Genomic DNA, 22,719 nt, shown 5'->3' with positions numbered 1-22,719 from the left:
AATATGCTATTGTGTGTGTACCTTGCGCAAATCAGGGACCTTGTCTCTGGCTCGATGATACTCCACCACACACTCCGGGCAGTAGCTGAGGTCTTCAATCAAAGACTTCATCACACCCTCAGACAGCTTCCCTAAACTGTAGCGTCGCAACATGTCGACGATTGCCACATCTCCATCCGCTTCCAGGGCCGTGGTGCACCACAGACACTTTTCCATCATGATCGCCTGTGCACACAGATGCAGAGAGCTTAGTACCGTACTTCAAGAGTCTGGGAATCTTCTCCGCATGACAAAACAGACTTTATCAAAGTCGACTCTGTTCACGGAGCAACTCCAGGTCAGCCACTGCACACCTCTTAAACGGTTTCATATATCATCTATTTTTAGTAATTCTGCCTAAAAATCAGAAACGCAACAAACTAAAATAAAAGGCCATGAAACCAACCAAACGTTGTCTAAATGCATACCAAAAAATAAAAAAACATCAAAACTGTAACTGAACTCAAGTGTTCATTGATGCTTTCTGAGAAAGGTTTACTCTTGCATAAATAAACTTTCTCCTGGCATGCGCACGAACAGACACTTTCACCTATGATTATTGGCTCACGGTTCAATAATTTGAGGATTGTATGACAAAGACCAATTTTCCATCTTTTACTTGAGGGCTCACTCAGACATGTGCTCAAATCACTTTTTAAAGCAATAGCACGATCATTATACAAGTTGACTATAATGACCAGACACATTCATAGAAGTCAAATACATTCTTGACCATGGATAACAGTGGATAATCATTTATCAGTGGTTCTCAACAGGGCCATTCAGAGAACGACGGGGGCGTTTGATTTTTGAAAGGGAGGCATTCACGAGTTATATACACGGCAGATTTGTTGTGTTCATTTCTATTGCTTACTATTGAAAGCAGTATCAATAATGTCTGTGTGTATGCCGTTTAAATGGGTATTCTCACCGATACGCTTGTTGTGTTTCGTTGACAAGTTGTAAAGACTTGATATCATTTCTTATTCAAAAGGCAGAGCTTTTAATTTTGAACTCGCAAATTGCACCAGATGGATGAATTCAACATAAATCCACAAAATTTTCATGTCCCCGAAACCCCCTAGTAGACCCACCACAGATTTACCAAAAGTTTAGTGAAAAAAACACTTGTATTGCCATGCAGCTTATACTTTGTTAATCACTGTGGAGTAGTTCAATTGTATAAATAAATGACAATTTAGTACAAATTTAATCTGTTAACTCTCACTTGTTCCAACTCACTAATTACATGGCAATAGCGTGTGCGTGTGGGGTTGTATCTATCTATCTATAACTATTTCTGCAACATGGTTGCAGTTGGATTCCAATAAACACACTTCATAATCATGAGCAGATCTAAGAAAAACAGTACAAAGAAATCAGATAGCAATAATAGTTAATAATAATAGAAAAGGAACAAATCAAAGTTAACACAAATTACAAACAATGATAGCATGGTGTGTCCGATAGAGTGTGAACAGACATAACAGATCAGAAGACAAACGTGTTCTCCCACACAGTGAAAATCTGTCTAATAAATACACAAATGTTCATAGCATCCATTTTACGTTGTACATTGATTATAAGGATACAATAAAACAAGGGTGTGTCAACTCTGCGCGGGTACATATTCTGTGCAAACATGTGAATATTATGAAATAAGAATATATAGTATTAAGAAATAAGAAACTATATTTCCGACGGTAAAAATGTAGTTGCCTGATTTGAATTAACTTAGCTAGCTACCCTAAAATGAAGCAAGCAACTGGACGGAATATGAAGAAACGAAACTTAGATAACTTAAGTTAATTCCACTGTGGGTATTTTCTGCTCTGTTATGGTTTTGGTTTGTGAAAGATATTAGCCAGATATTAGTCAAGAGCCAGCAAACACTCAAAGACAAACATGGTAAAGATGTATTTTGATTGGCACAAATGGTTATAGTCTCCACAAAGAGTATGAGAAAGTATTTAAGCTGAAGTTGCTCTGCAACTATGTGTTAGCATTTGCTTTTAAACTTAAGACCATATGTCAGAGCCATAAACCAACCATAAGGGATCTGCAGGAGGAAGAGCCAACTAATAAATAACGTTACATTTTAAAAAATTAAATGTAAATATTATGAGAGGGAAAAAATCAGCTTACCCGCAAAGCTCCTAAGGAGGACACCGACCGAGTCTTTCAGGACTGTTTCATCTCTTCCACACACTGACACGGTTGTAATGTAAATACCTCATGTCCATTCAGCACAGCAGCGTGTTTTTACATGGTCTCTCTCCCCCCTCTCTCTCTATTTTGCTCTCGATTTCGCTCTCTTCCACCGAAAACACGAGTCGCGCTGCGGTGACGTAGTGACTGGAACCAGGAGGCCCATTGCGCCTGCGCAGCTCCAAAACGCGGGATTCTCGGAATATAAGGGGCTTGTGTTATTGAAATGGCCTTCCGTACAATTAGTAAAACGATTGATTAAAGTTTTGAAATAAAGTGCACAAGGAAGATAATTATCCATTAATTGCTCAAAAAGTATTATAAAATATATTTTTTCCTCAAAAATATTCAAATATCAATGAAAGTAGTTTTGTATTTAATAATATACATTATTAGTGATACATGAAGGTGAAACAAATTTAATAAATATATTAAAATATTAATTTTAGGGTCTACCGAACCTATAGTTTTGTAGTTGATAAAATACATTAGTTTGCAATAAATATATACAGCTGGTGAAATTTACAAAATGATTCTTAAGTTTAAATAAGAAATGTATCTGTACTTTCTTTAAAAAAAATATTAACATTAATTTGAGTGTATTCCAAAACTATAGTTTGTAGACATTATAAACTTATGATACACATTAAAGAAAATATGTTTTTGCTATTACAGAAATCAACATTCACATTGACAACACCTCCACAAATAACTGCAACAGTTCATACATAAACATATTTTGCTTTTTATTCAGCCTGATATGAATTACACATGATAAAAGAGAGGATCATCTTAAGAGTTATGCAATAACCTCCCTTCCCTTTATATAAACACCCCGTCACAGACAGTTTCTACATCATCCTAAAAACAGAGGCCTCGGTACATGCTAGAGTTCACCTGAGGTTTGGGTTCATATCTTTTTTTTTTTTAATGTCCTTTTCATATTTCCATTTGACATGTACAGTATATTCCTGTTGTAGCAGTTGCAAAGCCATCCTTAAATATTCAAAAGTGGTATTATGGGAATGTCGCGAGCGGAAAGTAGTTCAGGTGAAAAAAAATGGCCAACATCAGGGAAAAAAATAGGTCAGAAATATAAAAAGGAAAAAAAGAAGGAAAAACATTAATATTAAAAAGCTGAGGTTTATTGTTCCTGCACTGTCAAAATGGCATCCTTTGAGATGATTGATATTACAAAAAAAGGAATGACAATTCAAATGAAATGTAACTGCATATTATCTGAAACAAACATGAGCTGTCAGCTGAATTAATTCCCAAAAAATCAATTCAAATGTGATGTTGAACGAAACATTCAGCAAGAACAACACAACATAATGTAAATGGTGTTGAAACAACATAATTCTGACCAAAAACAGGCTTGAATTGTGTTCCCATGACCTAATTTTGTTCCCAGCACCAATTGAGACAGATGAATCTGAAACTAGTTGTAGCAACTCCATGTTGTTCTGAAATGCCTTTATGCTCAAGACATTGACCAATCCTGCTCACGCACGTCTGGAGGAAAAAGCGAATGCAAGAGACACGGTCTGTCAGAAGACAAACTTTAAAACAAAAAGGGCCAGCAAAGAGGAGAAACACAAGAATCCTTGCCTCTACACACACACACACACACACAACTAGTGTTAATATCAAATCGAATTGACAAAGTGCAAATTATTTTGAGTTTAGATTACACTTTTTAACAGGAATCCAAGGTGAATCTCGCAAAGCCTGTCGAGAACATGTCGGGGGTTGCATTTCACCCCAAAATCAAACAAAATAAATATTTTGCTTTAAGAAAAAGAAGCCTATTTTAGGACCATTATGAGTTTTTACATTGTGACGAGCACATTCTGTAAAGCGATATGCAATAAAAAAAAATAACTATCACAGTAATGAGAATAATGATTGAGAATAAAAAGGGCAAACGCCTGGACACATTAATGAGAATTTAGTAAATGCAAAAAAAAAATTTAAATAATAATTTCGTGTGAACTGTGACCTGGACATATTTTTGCGATATTCACCTTGTAATGATTATTTATTTATTTTAGGATATACAAATGAGTAAAAGCAATAACCCCCATCCCCCACATCTGGTTTAAATGCGCCATTTGTTTCTGCATTCCTCACCCTCCTGATTTATTACCCACACTTAAATTCCCAATTCCTGACCCTGGTCCATTAACATGTCGTTTAAATTAAAGTAATGCCATGCTGATATGTTTGCCATTTCGTAAAAAAATCTTTCATCCACTTCCACCTCTCCCCCCCCCCCCCCCCCTTCACATCGCCATTAAGATCGTCCCTGTGAATGTTAATGAATAAAATATATATTACATTTGTCATTAAATAGTTTTGTCTTTTGCACGGTCTGCATGCATTAAGAACGCAGGGCAGCCTATGGACAATGGGGGGGGGGGGGGAGGCCATTTTGTCGTGCGAACAGTTGGGTCACGGTCACGTCTGCGATACAAACTCGCTCCTTTGGTCCACAAGTACACTGTTCTGTGCTTTCACATTAACCAGAACAGTCCAGACTATGAAACTCCAGTGTGTTTGAGAGTGTGTGTACATATGTATGTGAGTGTGTGTGTGTGTGTGTGTATCTGGGGTCAGTTTTCGAAGGGGTTTTGAAGCAAATCACTGAAGCTTCGTTCCCAGCTTTCGTTGTCTGTTTCTGTGAGAAGACAAAAGAAAGAATGTAAGCCAAAAGGTTTAGAAGGCACTTTCCACAAGATATAATTTAAATACTAAAATGTATAAATGTATGTCACACAAACTGTTAGTGAATTTCCCACTATAAAGAAATGGGAGCTTTCCATTGAAATTGTGACACACAGGAAGTGGAGCTATTCTACAGCATAGCAGGATGACAAGTATTTTAATGTTGACCATTCATCAGGCTCAACCAGTCAAGCCTGTTGACAAATTTATTTTGCAAAAAAAAAAAAAGGGTGGTGATGGCGCAGTGGTTTAGACACATGCCTTTGGTGTGAGAGACTCGGGTTCGAATCCACTGTGAGACACCAATGTGTCCCTGAGCAAGACACTTAACCCCTAGTTGCTCCAGAGGCATGCGACCTCTGACATATATAGCAATTGTAAGTCGCTTTGGATAAAAGTGTCAGCTAAATGAATAAACGTAAATGTAAAAAAACAAACATTTCTTCAGTTTACATGAGTGTAAGTTTATTAAAAACATTTAATCCCAAACACGCTAGACCCTACTAACATCATTTAGATTAAATATGCAACCATGTAACTCGTTTTTAAATTTTATTTGATTATTTTATTAATTAAACTACTGTTTAAAAGTTTGGTGCTGGGAAGATTTTTTTTACTGTTTTTAAAAGTTGTCTCTTCTGCTCATCAAGGCTTTATTTATTTGATAAAATATTGTGAAATATTATAAAATAGCTGCTTTCTATCTGAATATATGTTAAAATGTAATTTATTCCTGTGATCAAATCTGTATTTTCAGCATCATTACTCCAGTCTTCAGTGTCGCATGATCATTCAGAAATCACTCTAATATGATGATTTGTGCTCAAGAAACATTTATTATTATCAATGTTAAAAATGGTTTAATATTTTTTTTTGGAAACATTGTGAATGCCTTTACTGTCACTTTTTAATTTCATGTTTAAACTGTTTAAGACATCTCCGAAATTAGTCCTCGATATTGAAAAAAATAAAACCGCTCATATAGTTTGACCTCTCTGACAAGAATATTATGTGAAGGTTATGCACAACTCCTGTCAATAAATACATTTTTTAGACTTTTAAAGGAGAACTCCGGCACAAAATGAACCTTTGGTCTAATAACACATCGGTACCTAGTCGATCATTCTCTGAGATTTGTTTTCATTATTATCGAATGTAAAGAGTTTAATCTCTAAAAACTGTTTAGCGAATAACGCTAGTATATGGAGGCATTTACTAAGTAAAAAGAAATCGCTAGTTTATACCACTAACAAGGCTCAAAACAGCCCCACAATAACACAGTAACATAATGAGGGTCCATACATACAAAACGAAGCATTGAGAACTTTGTAAGTGTACAGACCGTTTAATTAAAGATACTTTATAAAGACAGTTCACTTCGTGTATACAGGCAGGAGCCATCTTTGGAAAACAGTCTCGATAAGTCGAACCACAAACGACGTGCTGAGTAAGTTCAGCGAAAAAAAGCGTTTAGCGTTTTCCAAAGATGGCTCCTGCCTGTGTCCACCAAAGTGTTTTTCCACGCCCCTGGCGTACGTTTTCAATTGTTTTCAATGGGAGCGCCGCGTATTTTAAACACCATGAGCGTAACGAGGCACTGAGCATTTTTTTCACGCTGAAGCGCCGAGTGCCCAGCTTTTTTTACTGGTCGCTGAGAGTTGAAACATTTTCAACTTTGGATAAAACGCAGCGCTCATCACCGTCACTTTTTACCCAGCCGTCCAATCACAGTGGAGGAGGGGCGGGACTAAACCACACCGACCAACTGTCACAACATTCTTTCTGTACAACGACATCAACCAACAGAGCTAACAGAACAAAATGGATGACAAAAATTTTTAGTATGAAAAAAATTATCTGTGAAATCAGTTTGTGCTGCAGATATTCTGCATTATAGCAACGAAACGTCCCAGCGTCTGGTGTTTTCAGCTGGCAAAAAACGCTTTGGTGGACACACAGCCTTAGTGTGGGGCTATTTTGAGCCTTGTTAGTGGTATTACAATCGATTTATTTTATCATATGCCCCCATATACTAGCGTTATACTCTTAACAGTTAATGATAAGATAAAACTCTTTACATTCAATTATCATGAAAACAAATCTCAGATAACGGTCGACTAGGTACCAATGTGTTATTAGACCAAAGGTTCATTTTGCGCCGGAGTTCTCCTTTAAGTCTTATTTCGTGAAGTGTCAGAAAGGCCCTCAATCTGACATTTGGCAGTAGACGCAGCAGGTGAGTTTACCTGGCTTCTGATCTGGTTACTGTGTATTCAAACCACAGGATGTTGGGAATGAGACTTGTATCTCTCACCAGAAAAAACTCTGAGATAGGCCTGAGAAAAGAGAGAGAAACCAAACATGATAGTGAAATAGAGCTCTGTGTGTGTAAGTTCAGGATATTAATGTGTGTGTGTGCATGCATCATTACCAGGCTGCCATCTTGGGAAAGAGTGGCGTTAGCACCTCTTGGGTGATAAAAAACCAAACCACTCCCATCACCAAACCGGCCACACCCCCATAAATCACCTGACCCCAGGTGTGGTACAGGAGGTAGACTCTATGAACACATGGGACAACATATGCAATAATACTCCAACACTACAAAGAACAAAGATCCTGCACTCACTCACTTAAAAAAACCATTACCTGCTGTATGACACGGACAGAGCCACGGCCATTAGAATGATGGACAGTATATGCCGCCATAACAATTCAACACACCTGGCATTGTTCGTCTGATGCATTCTGGGAAAAGAAATCAAATTAGACATATTTTGGGTTTATTAAAATTTCAAGAGATTCAGATGTATGTAAAATTTGTTTTATTTCATGTCAATTCTTTATTTTTTCATTTTTATAAAATGTTATGAATAAAAATGTGAATTTCTTACCTTAAATAAAGAAAAAGAAAAAAGTATACAACAAAAAACCAGATGAACTGAGAGTGACTAGAGGGCATCCCGTACTCTGTCGTGACTGCGCTGTGACCTGTGAACGAGATACAACAGACAATTCAGTAACTCACAAAACATTAGGCATGTGCACAGGTAATCGACTATGTCAAATGTAAAAAAAAATAAAAAATTATATATATATATATATATATATATATATATATATATATATATACACATACACACACACACACACACACACACACACACACACACATATATACACATATAAATATATATATATATATATATTACATTTGTATTATTATTGTATTGTATTATTTATATTATTATTTTTTTACAATAGTATTACAATTACTATTCTATTATTAAAAAATAATAAATAAAACGTAAAAAAATTACAGAAGAGCACCAGATCTATTGCCTGTGTTTCTCTCTCTCTCTCTCTCTGATCTTTCTAGCTAATTTACAAGAGCTGTGAGACCAACTTGAAAATAATAACTCTTTCTGTAGTCAAGGCCAGGGAAAGTTTAGGGAGTCAGATGAGATTTAATTGGAAACATCTCATCTGACTCCCTAAACTTTCCCTGGCCTTGACTATAAAAAAAAAAAAAATTATTTATGCACGTTAGGTCGGCATATTATTGGATGTTAAGGACGAGTATAAAGATTAACAGGAAAATGTAGTTATATGATAAACGGAAGTAGGAGGCCTTATGATAATCTGCTCATTTGTTCATTCTGTAAATTTTGAAAGTCTTTGTTCAATGAAATATTAATATGCATGATTTCACTGAATAAACACTATTTTGCTTGGAGCTCATTTTGTGGCGTGTTGATGTTTCGGTTGTACTAGAAACTACCCTGGACCACCATTTTAGAGTTTTTTTTTTTTTTACTTGACTTAATAATTACCGAGTGACCTGACTTTAATTTTATTAGTGAATAAAACAAGTGCTTAAAGATCAGTGCCCATATTCATAAAAATTATAAGAATCCTATCAGAAAACCCTTAATTTAGCTTTAAATCTTTTATGTAGGACTCTTAGCTTAAGTGCGATTGGGGACTGATCTGAGAGCAACTCTGAGTTAGGAAAAGACAAAAACTTTCATCTTAGTGAAGAGGCAGGGCTGACCCCGTTGCCAAAGAAGGAAAATAAAAATTGTGTGTGATTTGAAGTATAGGGTCTATTCTACGCCTTCACTTTGAAATTACATGTGTAATTTTTCCTATTTGACCGTTCTCATAGCATTATGTGTGTATATAAATCCTTTTTTTTATTTACCATGCTTTTAATTTCCTATAAGGTATTTGATTAGCTGTATATTCTCTGAAAATGAAAACATGCACCTTGAATTCATTCAGTCATGTTCGTCAATCATTAAACAATCACTGAACTTTTTCCATGAAAAAACTGCTAGTATCATAAATATTTATATCAAACTTCTTAATGTTATATTTTAGAAAACTGAATAGGGTCAATAGTCTGTAAACACAAATATTTTTCCATACTGTTATCTTTCCATACCTGGAAAGTAGTGTTATGATACAGCATGTCAAAATGACCTTGGGTGACCTCTTGACTTTTTTTTTTGCCCGTTGTCTTGCCCTACCGTTGACCCCTCCACTCCGGTGTCACCTTTGACCTTGGTTATAATTGGATAATTGGAATGTCTATGACCTTGTGAGTATAATATGTCTATTGATACATTTTTTTAACTTTGACATGTTATAATGGAAGTCATGAGGGTTATTTTTGAGCTCTGGCATGCAGCAGCATCCGCATTCCCTCTCAGGGTTATATAAATGAGGACAGTGGAAGTGTCAAAGTTTTCTAATAATAAAATAAGAAATATTTAACAGAACATATCATGAGTATGAAGAAGCTCCAAACACATCAATGTCCATAAAACACATGAATGAGGTATTATTTTTACTAAACAGCGTCTGTTCAAAAACAATGTTTAAAGCAAAAACTGTGCTTAGGCGTCTTAGATCTTATTTATACAAAAATATTTCAAACAGTCAAAGTTTGTTTTCCATGTTGCATGGACAAAAGTTTTCAGAGATGCAATGTCCCTCGGAGGTCCACGATAGTATAAGTAAAGTTTGTCTTGAGCGAATATTTCATTTTACTCATTTTACAGGAGCTGTATGCAAGAAATGTATTTCAATTAATCATACATTTCCCCTGATATGTCACTACTAGACATTAAGATGATGTGCTTCTCACGGTGGTGATTATCAGTCTACGAAGAGTCAAAATGCCGCCACAGCTCCGATTTGAATGAGTCAACATCTACGCTTGCCGTCGCCATGTGTTTGACAGCGCATGCACACAGTCTATTGCACACACTGGCACGGGATGAGCGGAGCAAACCAAGCGTTTTCAGTTCATTAAGGGGCTTTCACACAGGACGCGGTATGAGCGGTAGAGCGTTGCCCTTCAGATACAACGTGATTTGCGCTGCGGTATGCCGTATGATATTAAATATATATGTATATATGTGTGTGCATGTACACATATAACATTGAAATCAACAAACGAATCATGAGCTCAGTTCTTTTTTAGAATAAAACATTTATTCAAATAACAAACGAAGAAATTATACATATATTAAAACACACCTGACAAGCCAACTTGAATGGTATCGAAAACGCAATTCTTGACTTGGTATCGGTCTCAAAACAATAATTTTGGTCTCGTGACAACACTAGTCGGAATCCACATTTCGAAGCTAAAAAAAACCTCGATGTGAATATGAAATACTTTGTGACAAAGTCCGAAATAAATAATCAACAGAAAAAGAAAAAAAAAAACTCGCTTTGTAGGACTCGCCACTTGCCATTGGAAGCTTCTTGTAGCCAGTTTTGGCCACAATCTTGCATTGGGCTCCTTTAGAGGAGCATTGCGGAAGTTTTGAAATTTCTTACCGTTACTGACACCAGTGGCCGTTAGAGAAACTGCAGCCAGTCTCATGCTCGTTCTCGGTGCGCTCGTTGGCCGCATTCGATTTTTAGATTTATTTGATTTTTTTTTTTTTAAACGTACAAGGAGTTTCCATGAGTGTCTGGAGGCTGGTCGCATTCCCTCCACAGAGTCCATTTGAAATACTAATAGTAATTGCCTGCTTACTAATGCCATCTTAAAGATTTTAAAAACCTACACATAGCCCCTTTAATTCAAAGCATGATCGTACTTTTTCTACTGTAGCTATGATCTATTGCACGTAAAAGGTGTATATCATTTTTACTTTTCTTGTACCTCCCGAACCATCCTTAATCAGTGTGAAACAGACAGGGTGAAACCCTTTACTTAAAATACACAATCAGTTATCTGCTCAAAATATAGCTAGAATTTTTTAATGTTAGCATTTGTTGATGTGACAGGCCGTGTGTGTGTGTGTGTGTTGGCCGAATGAACAGACTTTGGAGAGAGCTGATTATACTATAGCAGGAAGCATGCCCTTTGACCTCCTTAATTGGAGGTATTTTTAAAACCCTAAATGTCAGTCCTTGTGTAAATTACAAAACAGCATTTTCCAACTAAGTGAATCTACACATGAGGTCTTCAAAAGTCATAACCTCAGGGGTTAATGGGTCTCCTGAGACTATTTCATTCGATTAACAACTAAAGATTAAGCTAAATGACACTAATTTAAAGCGTTCCCCCCAAAATCAAATACTTTATACGATATGTATTACACTTTTCCAAAAGATAATCTTGCATTAAAGTTTGAACACAAATTTAAAAGCAGTTCTTCATATTTGCTGTGTTCTGACACACACAATGCCATTAATTGCTACTTTTTTTTTTTTTAGAAAATGTACTTATTTCTACAAAGGTTCAATTTCAGTCCCTTTTCTAGCAAGTATAAAGTAAAAAAAATATGATAAATATGTCTGATACAATGTTTTTTTGTTTGTTTGTTTTTAAAGGGGGCTGCAATACTCCAAACAGTTCCTCGCACAATGCCAGCATTAAGGATGGTCAACAATTTGGGTCAATTGGTGAAAACACTGCATGTATAAGGTAGTTTTCCAAATCACCCCCAAAACAAATACTGTATTACACTTTTCAAATGATAATCTAGCTTTAAAGTTAGAATAAAAGTTACATATCTTCATATCTGTTGTGTTCTAACACAATACCAGTAACTGGTCCTTTTTGATGTATAAATTTACTTTTCTAATTTCTACATACCAATTTCTAATGCTACTTTTTATCAGCCTGATAAATATGTTTTTGTTAGCCTGAGTTATTACAAGATGAAACAAGAGAATGGATGAATTACAATTGATGAGTGGTATTTTTACATGAAAGGAGGCATGATTCATTTTTCATTCTGTACACACAAATACTTTGATACAGTTCTTTTTATGAAATTGTGGTAAGTGAGGAGTGTCTAGTTTATGACAAATTAAAATATTTACTTTTTGAATTTATTTTTAGCATTGCATAAAGTACTTCAGTGCTCTGAAAATGTAAGGTGTTTTTATATGTATTTATTTTAACCAATTAAAACTGATTAAATTCATTTTTGTAAGATTTGTTATTCACTGAGTTTTAAATTTTATTTATCAACATTTAATTTGAAATAGAGATCCTTTTATAGAGCCAGTGTGTGTGTGTGTGTGGTTCAGGTATTCCCAGAGCAAAATTTGTCCAATGAGCAAAACAGCTTATAAATTATATTTATTTATATTTTTTGAAAGAAAAAAAAAAAGTAGAAAGATTTCTGTAAGGGTTGTGTTTAGAAGTACGGGACAGGATATGCAGCCATGATCGTCTCTCCTGCTGTGACTGTCGCACCATTTAGTCTCGAATATCCTAAAGCTAGCATTATTGTCAAAGAAGTAGACTGAAGTACTTTATAAACAGGCTATCAATGTGGACAGCCTGAGGCTTCACAGTTTCTAAATGTTTTCATTGTTGCCCTCTCTTGCTGAAGACAGGTCTATGTGGCGATTTTCTCACAGATACAACTTAAGGTTATATTGAACATTTGTGGGATGACTTGTGACACTTCAAGTTTCAAAGTTTTTTACATACCCCTGATAAATAAATAAAATTTAAGTTCAAGTTAAGTTTTTCCACAGACCATCGATGTAGAAAGTTTTTATTAATACTTTAAATAATCAATTGGATTTCATTTAAAACATCTTTTATTTTTTCAATATTTAATTTAAACTTTTAAGATTATACTTTGAAATAAATTCAACACTAAAAACGCATTCACAGTGTCTCATCCTGTGCGCTGAACTCCTCTGACTCAGAGACTGTCCAAATGCTGGTGTGAGAGAGAAACACACTGGGATCTTTTGTATTTCAACTTTAAACTTGTTGCATTCTTGAAATCCCCATTCATGCGTTTTATGGACACTGATCTGTTAGGAGCTACTTCAACTCTCTGAAAATGTGAGAACTTTATTTATTTTTGTTTATCTAAAACTAAAATAATTTTTGTTTCACTAAAATTAGAATTTTTTTAATTTTCAATTAAATTTTCAATTAAATTTAAAATTTTCAATTAAATTTAAAATTTTCAATTAAATTTTCTAAATTTTCTTTACATTTTCTAAATTAAAAATTTCATTTATATTCTTTAAAAGAACAGAATGTTTTTCAACTTAATTAGTGTAAAATCCTGTAAAATATACGCAGGCCTGGCTGGAGGATGAAATGACTGAGGGGGCATGTGAAATTGTTAAGGGGACTTAACTTTATACCATCAATGAACAATCAATACACACCTCATTTTGGAACAACAGATTTTTAAATGCAGCGCTTCATAACACACTCCATATGCAACTGCACAGGTAACCGCGTAATAAAAATATAACCCATAATTTATTATTCATAAATGAACTCTTTCACGCTGAAGTTTAAAATATTCAGACCGACTACCCAGAGTGATTTATATTTTAGAACGTTCCCCCTTAATGTTTCCATGGCAACGCCGTCATATTTGTCACGTGACACACCGCAACCACAATAATGAATGTCAGATGTGTATCGCTTTTATTTAGTTTTTTCCTTTTTGTACCATGTCATCAATTATCTGATATTCCAATTGTCAAAAATATGTAAGCGAGTGTGTTTGGTTGTTAAAACCTTATAAATAATCTTGATCTTGATCTATAACGTGAGATGGGCGCCACCACGTTTATTTGTGCCACAGTTCAGAGAGTCCTGTCAGTCATCATCAGTTTCTCCCGAAATAAATGCAAGAAAGTGGCCGGTGAGAAGAATAGAGTAAACTTTATAGTCACTTCCCCTATGTTTGTCTGATATGAATAACACACGTTGGCAAATTATATTTGAATAGATTGCTGCTTCCACAGATATCGTGTGTATTTTACAAACTCCAAATGTATTGTTTTACTAGTGCTTATGTGAATTTCAATGTCTGAAACCTAAAATTAACATTATAAGGTTGACAACACTGAATATTTTTGATATACAACAGCTCTGAGCTCATCTGTCTCTGGCTCAGTGCCAACCAATGCGCGAATCTGGCAGTGATGTCACGATCACTGAACATTATACATCCCATATGGGACCGTACCGCTGAGGTTAAACATTTTATTTGTAACCATGAATACAAAAATCAAACTGAGGGGGCACAAATCAGATCTGAGGGGGCAATGCCCCCTTTTGCCTGCTTGTGGCGTGTGTGTGTGCGCGCGTGTGTGACTTCCGTCGCCCTCTTTTCTCATTTCATCCTTTGTTTCATTTCTTCTCATTTTGTCTTGTTTGTTATCTTATCTTTTCTTTTCACTCATTTGTCTTGCTTCTCTTCCTTCTCATGAGGTCTCTTCTCTTAATTGCAGATTAATTTTTCGGTAGTCTTTTATTTTACAGTGGCCATGTTACACATTACATGTAGTTACTATAGTATTAACTATAAATTATGCATGATTACTGTGTGTGTTTCATCCTCATGATATGTTCTGTTACATTTTTCCTTAATTTTATTGTTAGAAAACCTCTTTTTATATCACTTCAGCTGACCCCATTTTATAACCCTGAGTGGGAATGCGGAGGGAGCTGTGCCTGCATATGGCACACAGACCCAACCCGATGTCAGAGCTCAAAAATAACCCTCTTGACTTCAATTAACACGTCAAAAGTTCAAACATTCATCAATCGACATATTACATGGACATTTTCATCCCCGGAGGATAACCAAAGTCAAAGGTGACACCGGCAGGAGGGGTCAAGGTCAAAGGTAGGGTACGACTTGGGCGTGGCAAAAAAAGGTCACCATCAATTATAGGGTCATAAATCATTTTGCCATGCTGTATCATAACAATACTCTGGACATTATTTAAATCAAATTCTATACTTTTTCAAACTGCGTACGAACCCGTCAGTGCCTTACACAGAGCAGAGCATTTTAAAAATGAAGCGTGTACATTTTATAATTTCCTTTAAATATGCATTCTCAATTGCAGTAGTTGTACAGTACCGTCATTGGACGCATTTACTATTCGACCACCATCCACAGAGTCCATGACTGTCTGTCATGACTAGTGCTGCCGCGATTAGTCGACTTAGTCGACGTAATCGACCATGCAAATTAGTCGACGGCAATTTTTTTAGTCAACGTGTCTTTTTAAAATGTATTTTTACAGCCTATTTATTTTTGGTCTCCCATCTCTAACGGCTCACTGTAATTCACCTCTACATGCCAGTCTGTGCGGTGTGCGCGCCCTGCTGGTTAATATGCTATCCTCTTCCTTCCACTTCTTTGATATGAAAAATTGCGGAGGCAGGAGACGGTGCTTTCACTCTAGGCTCGTTTGCTGCGGTCCAAGCCCGAGTGCGATTGTTCCCGGCGCCCCCGAAACCTTGTGTGTTTGCGTGCATCTTACACGGAAATAAAAATAAAAATGCACACAACGAAATGACAAACAATGTTTTTTTTAATATATATTAGTCGTTTAGATTAGCCGACTAATCGAAAAATGAGTCGTTAGAAAATGAGTCGTTATTGGCAGCGCTAGTCATGACATCACCTATGTTGCTAACATAATTATTCACTATTCAGCTAAAAAGGTTGCAGGTCAAGGATTGGTCCATGAACTACCAGTAGTGTCTTTGAGCACGGTCTCACATAGAAAAACTCTTGTCTATTGGCATTACATCTGGTCCAGTTTTTCAGACTATTCTGGCCAAGAACCGCCTACTCAGACCGTCTGGCCGACATGCAAATCAATAAAGCAGTTTGTTTTGTTTTTAAATGTCGTTTTGTGGTGTGAAAAAATTCCCATGGCTGTCTACAAACAGAACACAAAGCATCAAACTAAACTCTGATTTCTGGATAGATACTAGGGGTGGGGTGGGGTGGGGGGGTATTTTTAGATGCATCACGATGCGGGTGACAAATGTCAAATATCGTTTTTCTAAATGTTAATTGATAACGTTATGTTGACGGAATGCAAAAGGCATCTGGACAGTCTGTGGCGTGCAGCTGTGCACATAATAACAGAGACACATGATGGTTGAGCGAGAAATCCAACCGGCAGCCTCTGCATTAAAATCTAGCAAACTTTGGCTATGAAGTTAAAGGGAAAAAGGACCTGGACAAGAACCACACTTTATGCAAGTAGAGCTCCAGATGAGTGACGAGGTTACACTGGTGCGATCACCACGTTGTGCAATTGAAAAGAGCTGCTACTCTTGGAGAATTTTCATTTGTCTCATACATGGGTCTGAATATAAAATGCTGTAATGTTAGAAAAAACTAAGCCTGAGAATATGGGCAGACAAAAACTATGGGCGGAGAGAACACCATGACAGAGAGTATGAGAAAGAAGGACAAAGACCGTCAGAACATCAATTATAGACTAGAAAAGTACCCAAAAAACTTGTATGAAGGACTTGCCACCAATAAGAATAGGACATGGCTGCAGGCGTTTCTAATCGTGGCGAGGTGACGAGGAGGAGCAAAAAGAAAAAGATGACTGTGTGAGTGCTAATTGGACACCTAACGATTAGAAAAAGGTATAAGAGCAGAGTGCTGGCCCTTGTGAAATCAGATGACCAGCTGGCATCTCACTTTCTTGAACTGCTCAATAAAGTTACTCTTCTGAGACCCGAACCAAAGATCGAGAATTTGCCAGAACACAGCCTCTGTATTAAAATCTAGCGTAACTTTGGCTATAAAGTTGAAGGGAAAAAGGACCTGGACAAGAGCCACACTTTATGCAAGTAGGGCTCCAGATGGGTGACAAGAGGTTACACTGGTGCGATCACCACGTTGTGCAATTGAAAAGAGCTGCAACTTCTGTTACGTATGATGAACATCAAACGAAACGAAACTGCGCTAATCGTCTGAAACGTTCCGAGCAGCGCGAGCTCAGAACGGGTTTACTCGTAGGCCGATCTCAAACACGCAACACTTATTACACAGCGTTCCAGACCTAAACGCTACTGAGCAGCTGAGGGGCGTCCTCAACCAGAAGGTGAAGAAGCGCCATGTGTCTAACATCCAGCAGCTCCATGATATCATTATGGAGGAGTGGAAGAGTGTCCCAGCAACAACCTGTGCGGCTCCGGTGAACGCCATGCCCAGGAGGATTAAGGCAGTGCTACTGCTAGATAACAATGGTGCTCTCACATAATATTGACACAGTTGAGACATGTTCACTAAAGGCCTGTTCACACCGGGACGAATTTCGCACGCGTCATTTGCCAACGTTTAACGCGTCGTGACTAAACAAAGGGCACCAATGTGAGCATTCACACCAACGCGTAAAACGCCATGCGTAAAAGCATCATTTTTTTAAAAACGCCTCGGGTTCGTTTTTTTTGTTTGACACGCCGCGTCAAAAACTATCCAACCAATGAGATTGCCGCTTTTGCTCACATGTTTGGAGCTTCTGAAGTTACAGTAAAACACAACATGGGGGCGCTCAAACAGAAAACGGTCTTGCCGAGCACACATATGCAACGGCAAAGAAGATCTAGGCGTCGCCGTCTACACAGCCAGGAAGAAATAAGACGAGGAAGATGCAAGGCAAGATGAATGTAGAGCTGCTGTTCTCATTGGTGCTTGAACATAAAGAACTATATGACAAACGCGACAGGGACTACAAACATCTTGAGAAAAGATAAACGTTATGGAGTGGTATCGCATGGCAAATGGGCACCATCTAATGTCAGGGAATGAATTTGCATGTTCACTCGGCTTATCGTCAGCGAAAATCGCTTGGGTGTGAACATAAAAAACGCGTTGAAAAATGCTGACGAATAACGCGCGCCGATATTCGTCCTGGTGTGTATGGGCCTTTAGGGTGTACTCTTTTGTTGCCACACAGCCACTATTGTCAGAGACAGTAAATATATAAATTTATATTCAAGCAGCACACTGACTACTTTAATTTCTATAGTATTGTCCCTTGAAAAGATATAATAAAATGTTTGCTGAAATGTGAGGGGTGTACTCACGTTCGTGAGATCCTGTAAATATCAGTCATTACTGTATATCGTCCAATAATATCTTTGTGAGATGATTATCAAATGCTTAGTTTTATGAATAAAGCTCTTTAGTTTTAAGACATACAGTATATTGTAATGTAATACAATGATGAATTAGAGATGAAGAAACAAACCTTCCTCAAAAGCCTGATGATCATAGAGACTCACATTTAAACATGATACATGATACGTAAGGATACTCAAGTAAACCTAAGTTGTTTCAGTCCAGTTCATCTTGAAATATTACTAAAAATATATAAGTTCTTTATAAAAATCAGTATCAAATCAAGTGAACTACAAGCTGAAGGTGGACGTTTTCACAATTATACTAAAATGCCTTTAACTTGCTAAAAAAGTATAAACAAACAATCAGACGACAGAAGGCATGTAGTGGATTGTGTGTGATGTTGGTAGTTTCATGCTGTAATTTTGACTTAATTTTTAGGCCTTAGAATTTTTCTATATCAATAAAAATCCAGTAGGCTTTATATGGTTAACGTTTAGTTTTCAAGAGTCAAATAATCATGTTTATTAAACTAATGTGGTTCTGTATGTTTAAACAAACAACACGCTGTCGTTTCTTACCCCCACATGGTCGAGGCTCCCGTATAATGTGTTTGAGCAGCCAGTTTAGCCCCTCATTCATAATCAAACCCCCAAAAAAAGAGATCTGAGAGAGAGAGAGAGAGAGAGAGAGAGAGAAAACAAACACCAAGGAATAAAAATGGAGAACAAGTTGGTATGTTGTTTGGGATTTGACCCAATACCCTGCTGGTTTGTGACATCATGTGACTCACCGTATGTAGTTCTCTCTTAAAGACGATCAGAGTGACGAATCCGACGAGGATCGCTATGGGCAGCAGGCTCATACAGGCCAATACCTGGCCCGTCAGATCACCTGGACAAACAAACAGGTAAGATTCTGCAATTTAGAGACCTTCTTTGCACACTGAGCGTCAAAACAAACTGTTCAGAATAGTGCATTGCCTTACAACTCTGCAGAATGCAATCTCAATAGACATATACACAAATTTGGATTAAAATGTTTATTTCAGAGATGATAAATTGAAAACTGGACACTACTCAACTAAATACTAGGGTTTATGCTGTAAACATGATTAAATTTGACAGGAAATGAAATTTCACCCTATTAAATGCATGTTATAGATCTTAGTGTGAACAATTCATCCGTGTATGCATACGTTTAATTTTTTTCCTCCATTGTAACCTCAATGTTTAATCAAAACGTCATAACTCAATTTTTCAGTGAAAATGACACACTTACCAACTCAGACACCATGGGAGTGCAAGCTTGTGTTCATTTACTTTTAAAGGGATAGTTCACCCCAAAATTAACATTTTGTCATTAATTACGTGTCCCTCACCCTCGTCGCTCCAAACCTGTAAGACCTTTCGTTAATCTTTGGAACACAAAAGAAGATCTTTTTAATAAAATCTGAGAGATTTCTGTCCCTCCATTGACAGCTATACAACTACCACTTTGACGCTTTAAAAAGTTCATAAAGAGATCATAATACTCATTCGTATGAATTGAGTGGTTTAGACAAATTCTGAAGAGACTCGATTGAGACTCGACTGAACTTAGGTTTTTATTCACATATAAAGATTGATCAGTGAACATAAACAGCTCAACCGAATTGCTTGACACCAAAGTGGTAGTTGCTTAGACTGTTGTTGATGAAGCGACAGAAATCTCGATTTCTTTACAAATATCTTCATTTGTGAGCAGACTGATCTCATGAAATGGCGTATGTATGACAAGCCAATTCGTATTTCCATTTTTGGCATGCTATCAACACGAATAATCGCTTTTCAGCGTGTTTATGAGGGCCGTCGATTTAACGTTATTGTATGACCTACCCCAACCCCATCCCTAAACCTACCCGTCAATGGGGATAATACCATTTATGAGTCTTCCCCTACCATCAAAGGAAAACATTATCGCTCCCCAGATGTAGATCTACATTTTGCTTCATTTCGCTCTGACATTCAAAATGCGTAGATAACATGCCACTTGACTAGAAAGTGGCATGTATGTTTACGCAAAAGTCATGATGCCATGTTGCACAAAATCTTACGGGTTTTGGAACTACATGAAGGTGAGCAACTAATGACAGAATGATCACTTTTGGGTGAAGAAGTGCATCCCCTTCTCAATATCCAATCAACGATCGATCATTTATTTTTTTTCTTTTAAAATAATCTGTTGTTAAACTCTGATGTCACAAAATGAAAGAAACTTTGTACTGCCGCTAGTTTCAATGCCAAAACATTATTATGCAAATGTATTTTAATGTACATATAGAATATTTAGCAGGGCATTTATACGGACATTCAACTTTGTGCTTACTAGATGCATTAAACTATTGTCTTTCATTCACTTTTAGATTACTCTGCATTAATAAGATATTACATTCCCAATAGTCAATTATAGTAATGACACAGAAATATTAAGTAATAATGGCTTTGCTTAACAACATTTTAGGTGTTAACACATCATGACATGTCAGATGTCTGAGAAAATTATTCACAAGTTGTAATTAATAGTTCAACGAGAATGTGAACGCTTTTTACGAGCCGGAATCTCGAAATTACTGTAATTTGACATGCTGTGAACTCCTTCAAATATGATTATTATATAAGCGAATGGCCAATTCTAATGAACCAAGTTATACACTAAAGGTTATTCCATGCACACCAAAGAAATGTATTTAAAAACAAATTCCTGAGCATAAAGCACTAAAAGTGGGACATTTCAAAACGGAGATAAAGCAAGCCTAAATGTGCAGTTAGGCAAATGCAATGTTGGCCATATATGCATGTTTGTGTGTTAAATTATTAACTGAATTATATATACACAACACTGCTTTTGCCAAACTGCATATTCAGTGTTACATTATCTCGTGCATACTTATGTTGGCAATTTCATATGCAACCTATGTGACACAGTACACATTCGTTGTTTTCTTCATGTTCCGCATCATTTCTCTGAGTTTTGGCATTAGCATAGTATATTTCCGACTTGCTTTGACAATGTTCCAGCGTTCTGGGGTCAGTTTATTTATTTACAAACCCAGGGAGACCCTTACAGACGACAGGACCCAGAAAGGGTGTGATGCAACCGGGAATGAACTGGATTAACCCAAAAGAGCCACGAGTCTTACCAGAAACTTAACGTTACAACAGCAGCTGTGCTTGCATTAGACGCAGTCACCTGGCTATAAAGCTAGTATTGATCACTGGAATATCGAATCAACCTTGAATTAGATTATGTTTGATTAATAAGGCGTCAATATTCCTGAGAAACTGAATAAGGGTCTCCCAGTGTGGTGTACCAGTGAGCGTAGAGGAGCACAGCGCATGAGCACTAAACAAGCTCACTATTTGGCAGCAGGCTTTCCGTTCCGCGCAAAGCGAGCGCTCTATTTGGCAACCCAGCCCTGGCCGTGTCCATTCAGCTGCTCGAATCTCGATGTTCCACAGAAGTCGCGGCAGGCATAAAATGGCGTACGATGATATGAACGGCCTTGTGGGGAGAACAACGATTTAAAAATGTTCTTACCAGCCGGATACTCTACGTGGGTTAGGGATATCGACCGCCATCGAGGTGGTGCCGAGCACTGCTCTTCCGACGCCATCTTACCCGGACACCGGGCATCGGTCGTCGACCAATCACAATGAAACGCCCCAATGCGTTCGACCAATCAGATTCACCGGACGCTGCTACGACGCACGCCCATTCACCAAGCGCATTCTCAAAGGGAAAAAAAATCTGCACGGGAACAGTCGTCCAATCAGAGGCGGGTTGTTAAGAGGATGGGCCAATCCGAGGACGTTTGGCTGGACAAATGAAAAATGGATTTATTCAAATGAAAGAAGAAAATTAAGTGAATGAGGAAATCCTTTTCAATTGATATCAACTACTATGTGAAGGCGGCCGCCAGCGCCACACACTCACTCTGGCCCATGTTGATGTGCAAAATCTGAGGAAAAAGTCAAATATTCAGGGATTTTTTTACTTTAATTTTAGCATAAAAATAAACAAAATTTGTTCACTAAAGTCATTGATGATCCCTCAGGATTTTTCAATAGCATTTTTTAAAGAATGTGGGTTTGTATTTGAGTAAAATAAGGTCTGTGGTTACCATTACTAATACACTTTCACATTTTTTCTACATCAATAAAGTAGCCTACACTCATACCACAAGGATGTGAGTTTACCACATTTAATTAATTGGACAACCCTTATAGTCCTTGTATTATGAATAGAAGTCTTATGGTTAATTCAAAGACTACTTAGAAAGGCTTTAAGCTTCAAT

General features: G+C 37.0%; 2 protein-coding genes across 3 annotated transcripts in view; both read right to left on the bottom strand.

Annotated features, from left to right (window-relative positions):
* Window positions 1-2,407, bottom strand: part of setx (senataxin) — a 31,407-nt gene extending 29,000 nt beyond the window's left edge. For both annotated transcript variants that reach the window (XM_089123458.1, XM_039661041.2), the window contains exons 1-2: window positions 2,185-2,407; window positions 22-225 (exon numbers count right to left, since the gene is read on the bottom strand). In XM_089123458.1, the coding sequence (XP_088979584.1) occupies window positions 22-219 (198 nt within the window). In that variant the 5' untranslated portion in view covers window positions 220-225; window positions 2,185-2,407. The remainder of the gene's footprint in view (window positions 1-21; window positions 226-2,184) is intronic.
* A 2,285-nt stretch (window positions 2,408-4,692) lies between these two features.
* Window positions 4,693-22,120, bottom strand: dolpp1 (dolichyldiphosphatase 1). The gene is made up of 8 exons (XM_039661064.2): window positions 21,963-22,120; window positions 19,177-19,277; window positions 18,965-19,049; window positions 7,869-7,965; window positions 7,624-7,722; window positions 7,406-7,534; window positions 7,221-7,310; window positions 4,693-4,927 (listed from the first exon to the last, which is right to left on the bottom strand). The coding sequence occupies exons 1-8, from the start codon at window positions 22,036-22,038 to the stop codon at window positions 4,891-4,893; spliced, it is 714 nt and encodes a 237-aa protein (XP_039516998.1). The 5' UTR covers window positions 22,039-22,120; the 3' UTR covers window positions 4,693-4,890.
* Window positions 22,121-22,719: the final 599 nt, after the last annotated feature.

Source organism: Pimephales promelas, chromosome 19 (assembly GCF_988280905.1).
Source record: "Pimephales promelas chromosome 19, fPimPro1.hap1.1, whole genome shotgun sequence".
In the NCBI taxonomy this organism is placed as follows: domain Eukaryota; kingdom Metazoa; phylum Chordata; class Actinopteri; order Cypriniformes; family Leuciscidae; genus Pimephales; species Pimephales promelas.
The sequence above is the reverse complement of the archived record's forward strand: the minus strand, read 5'-3'. Positions and strand labels throughout refer to the sequence as shown.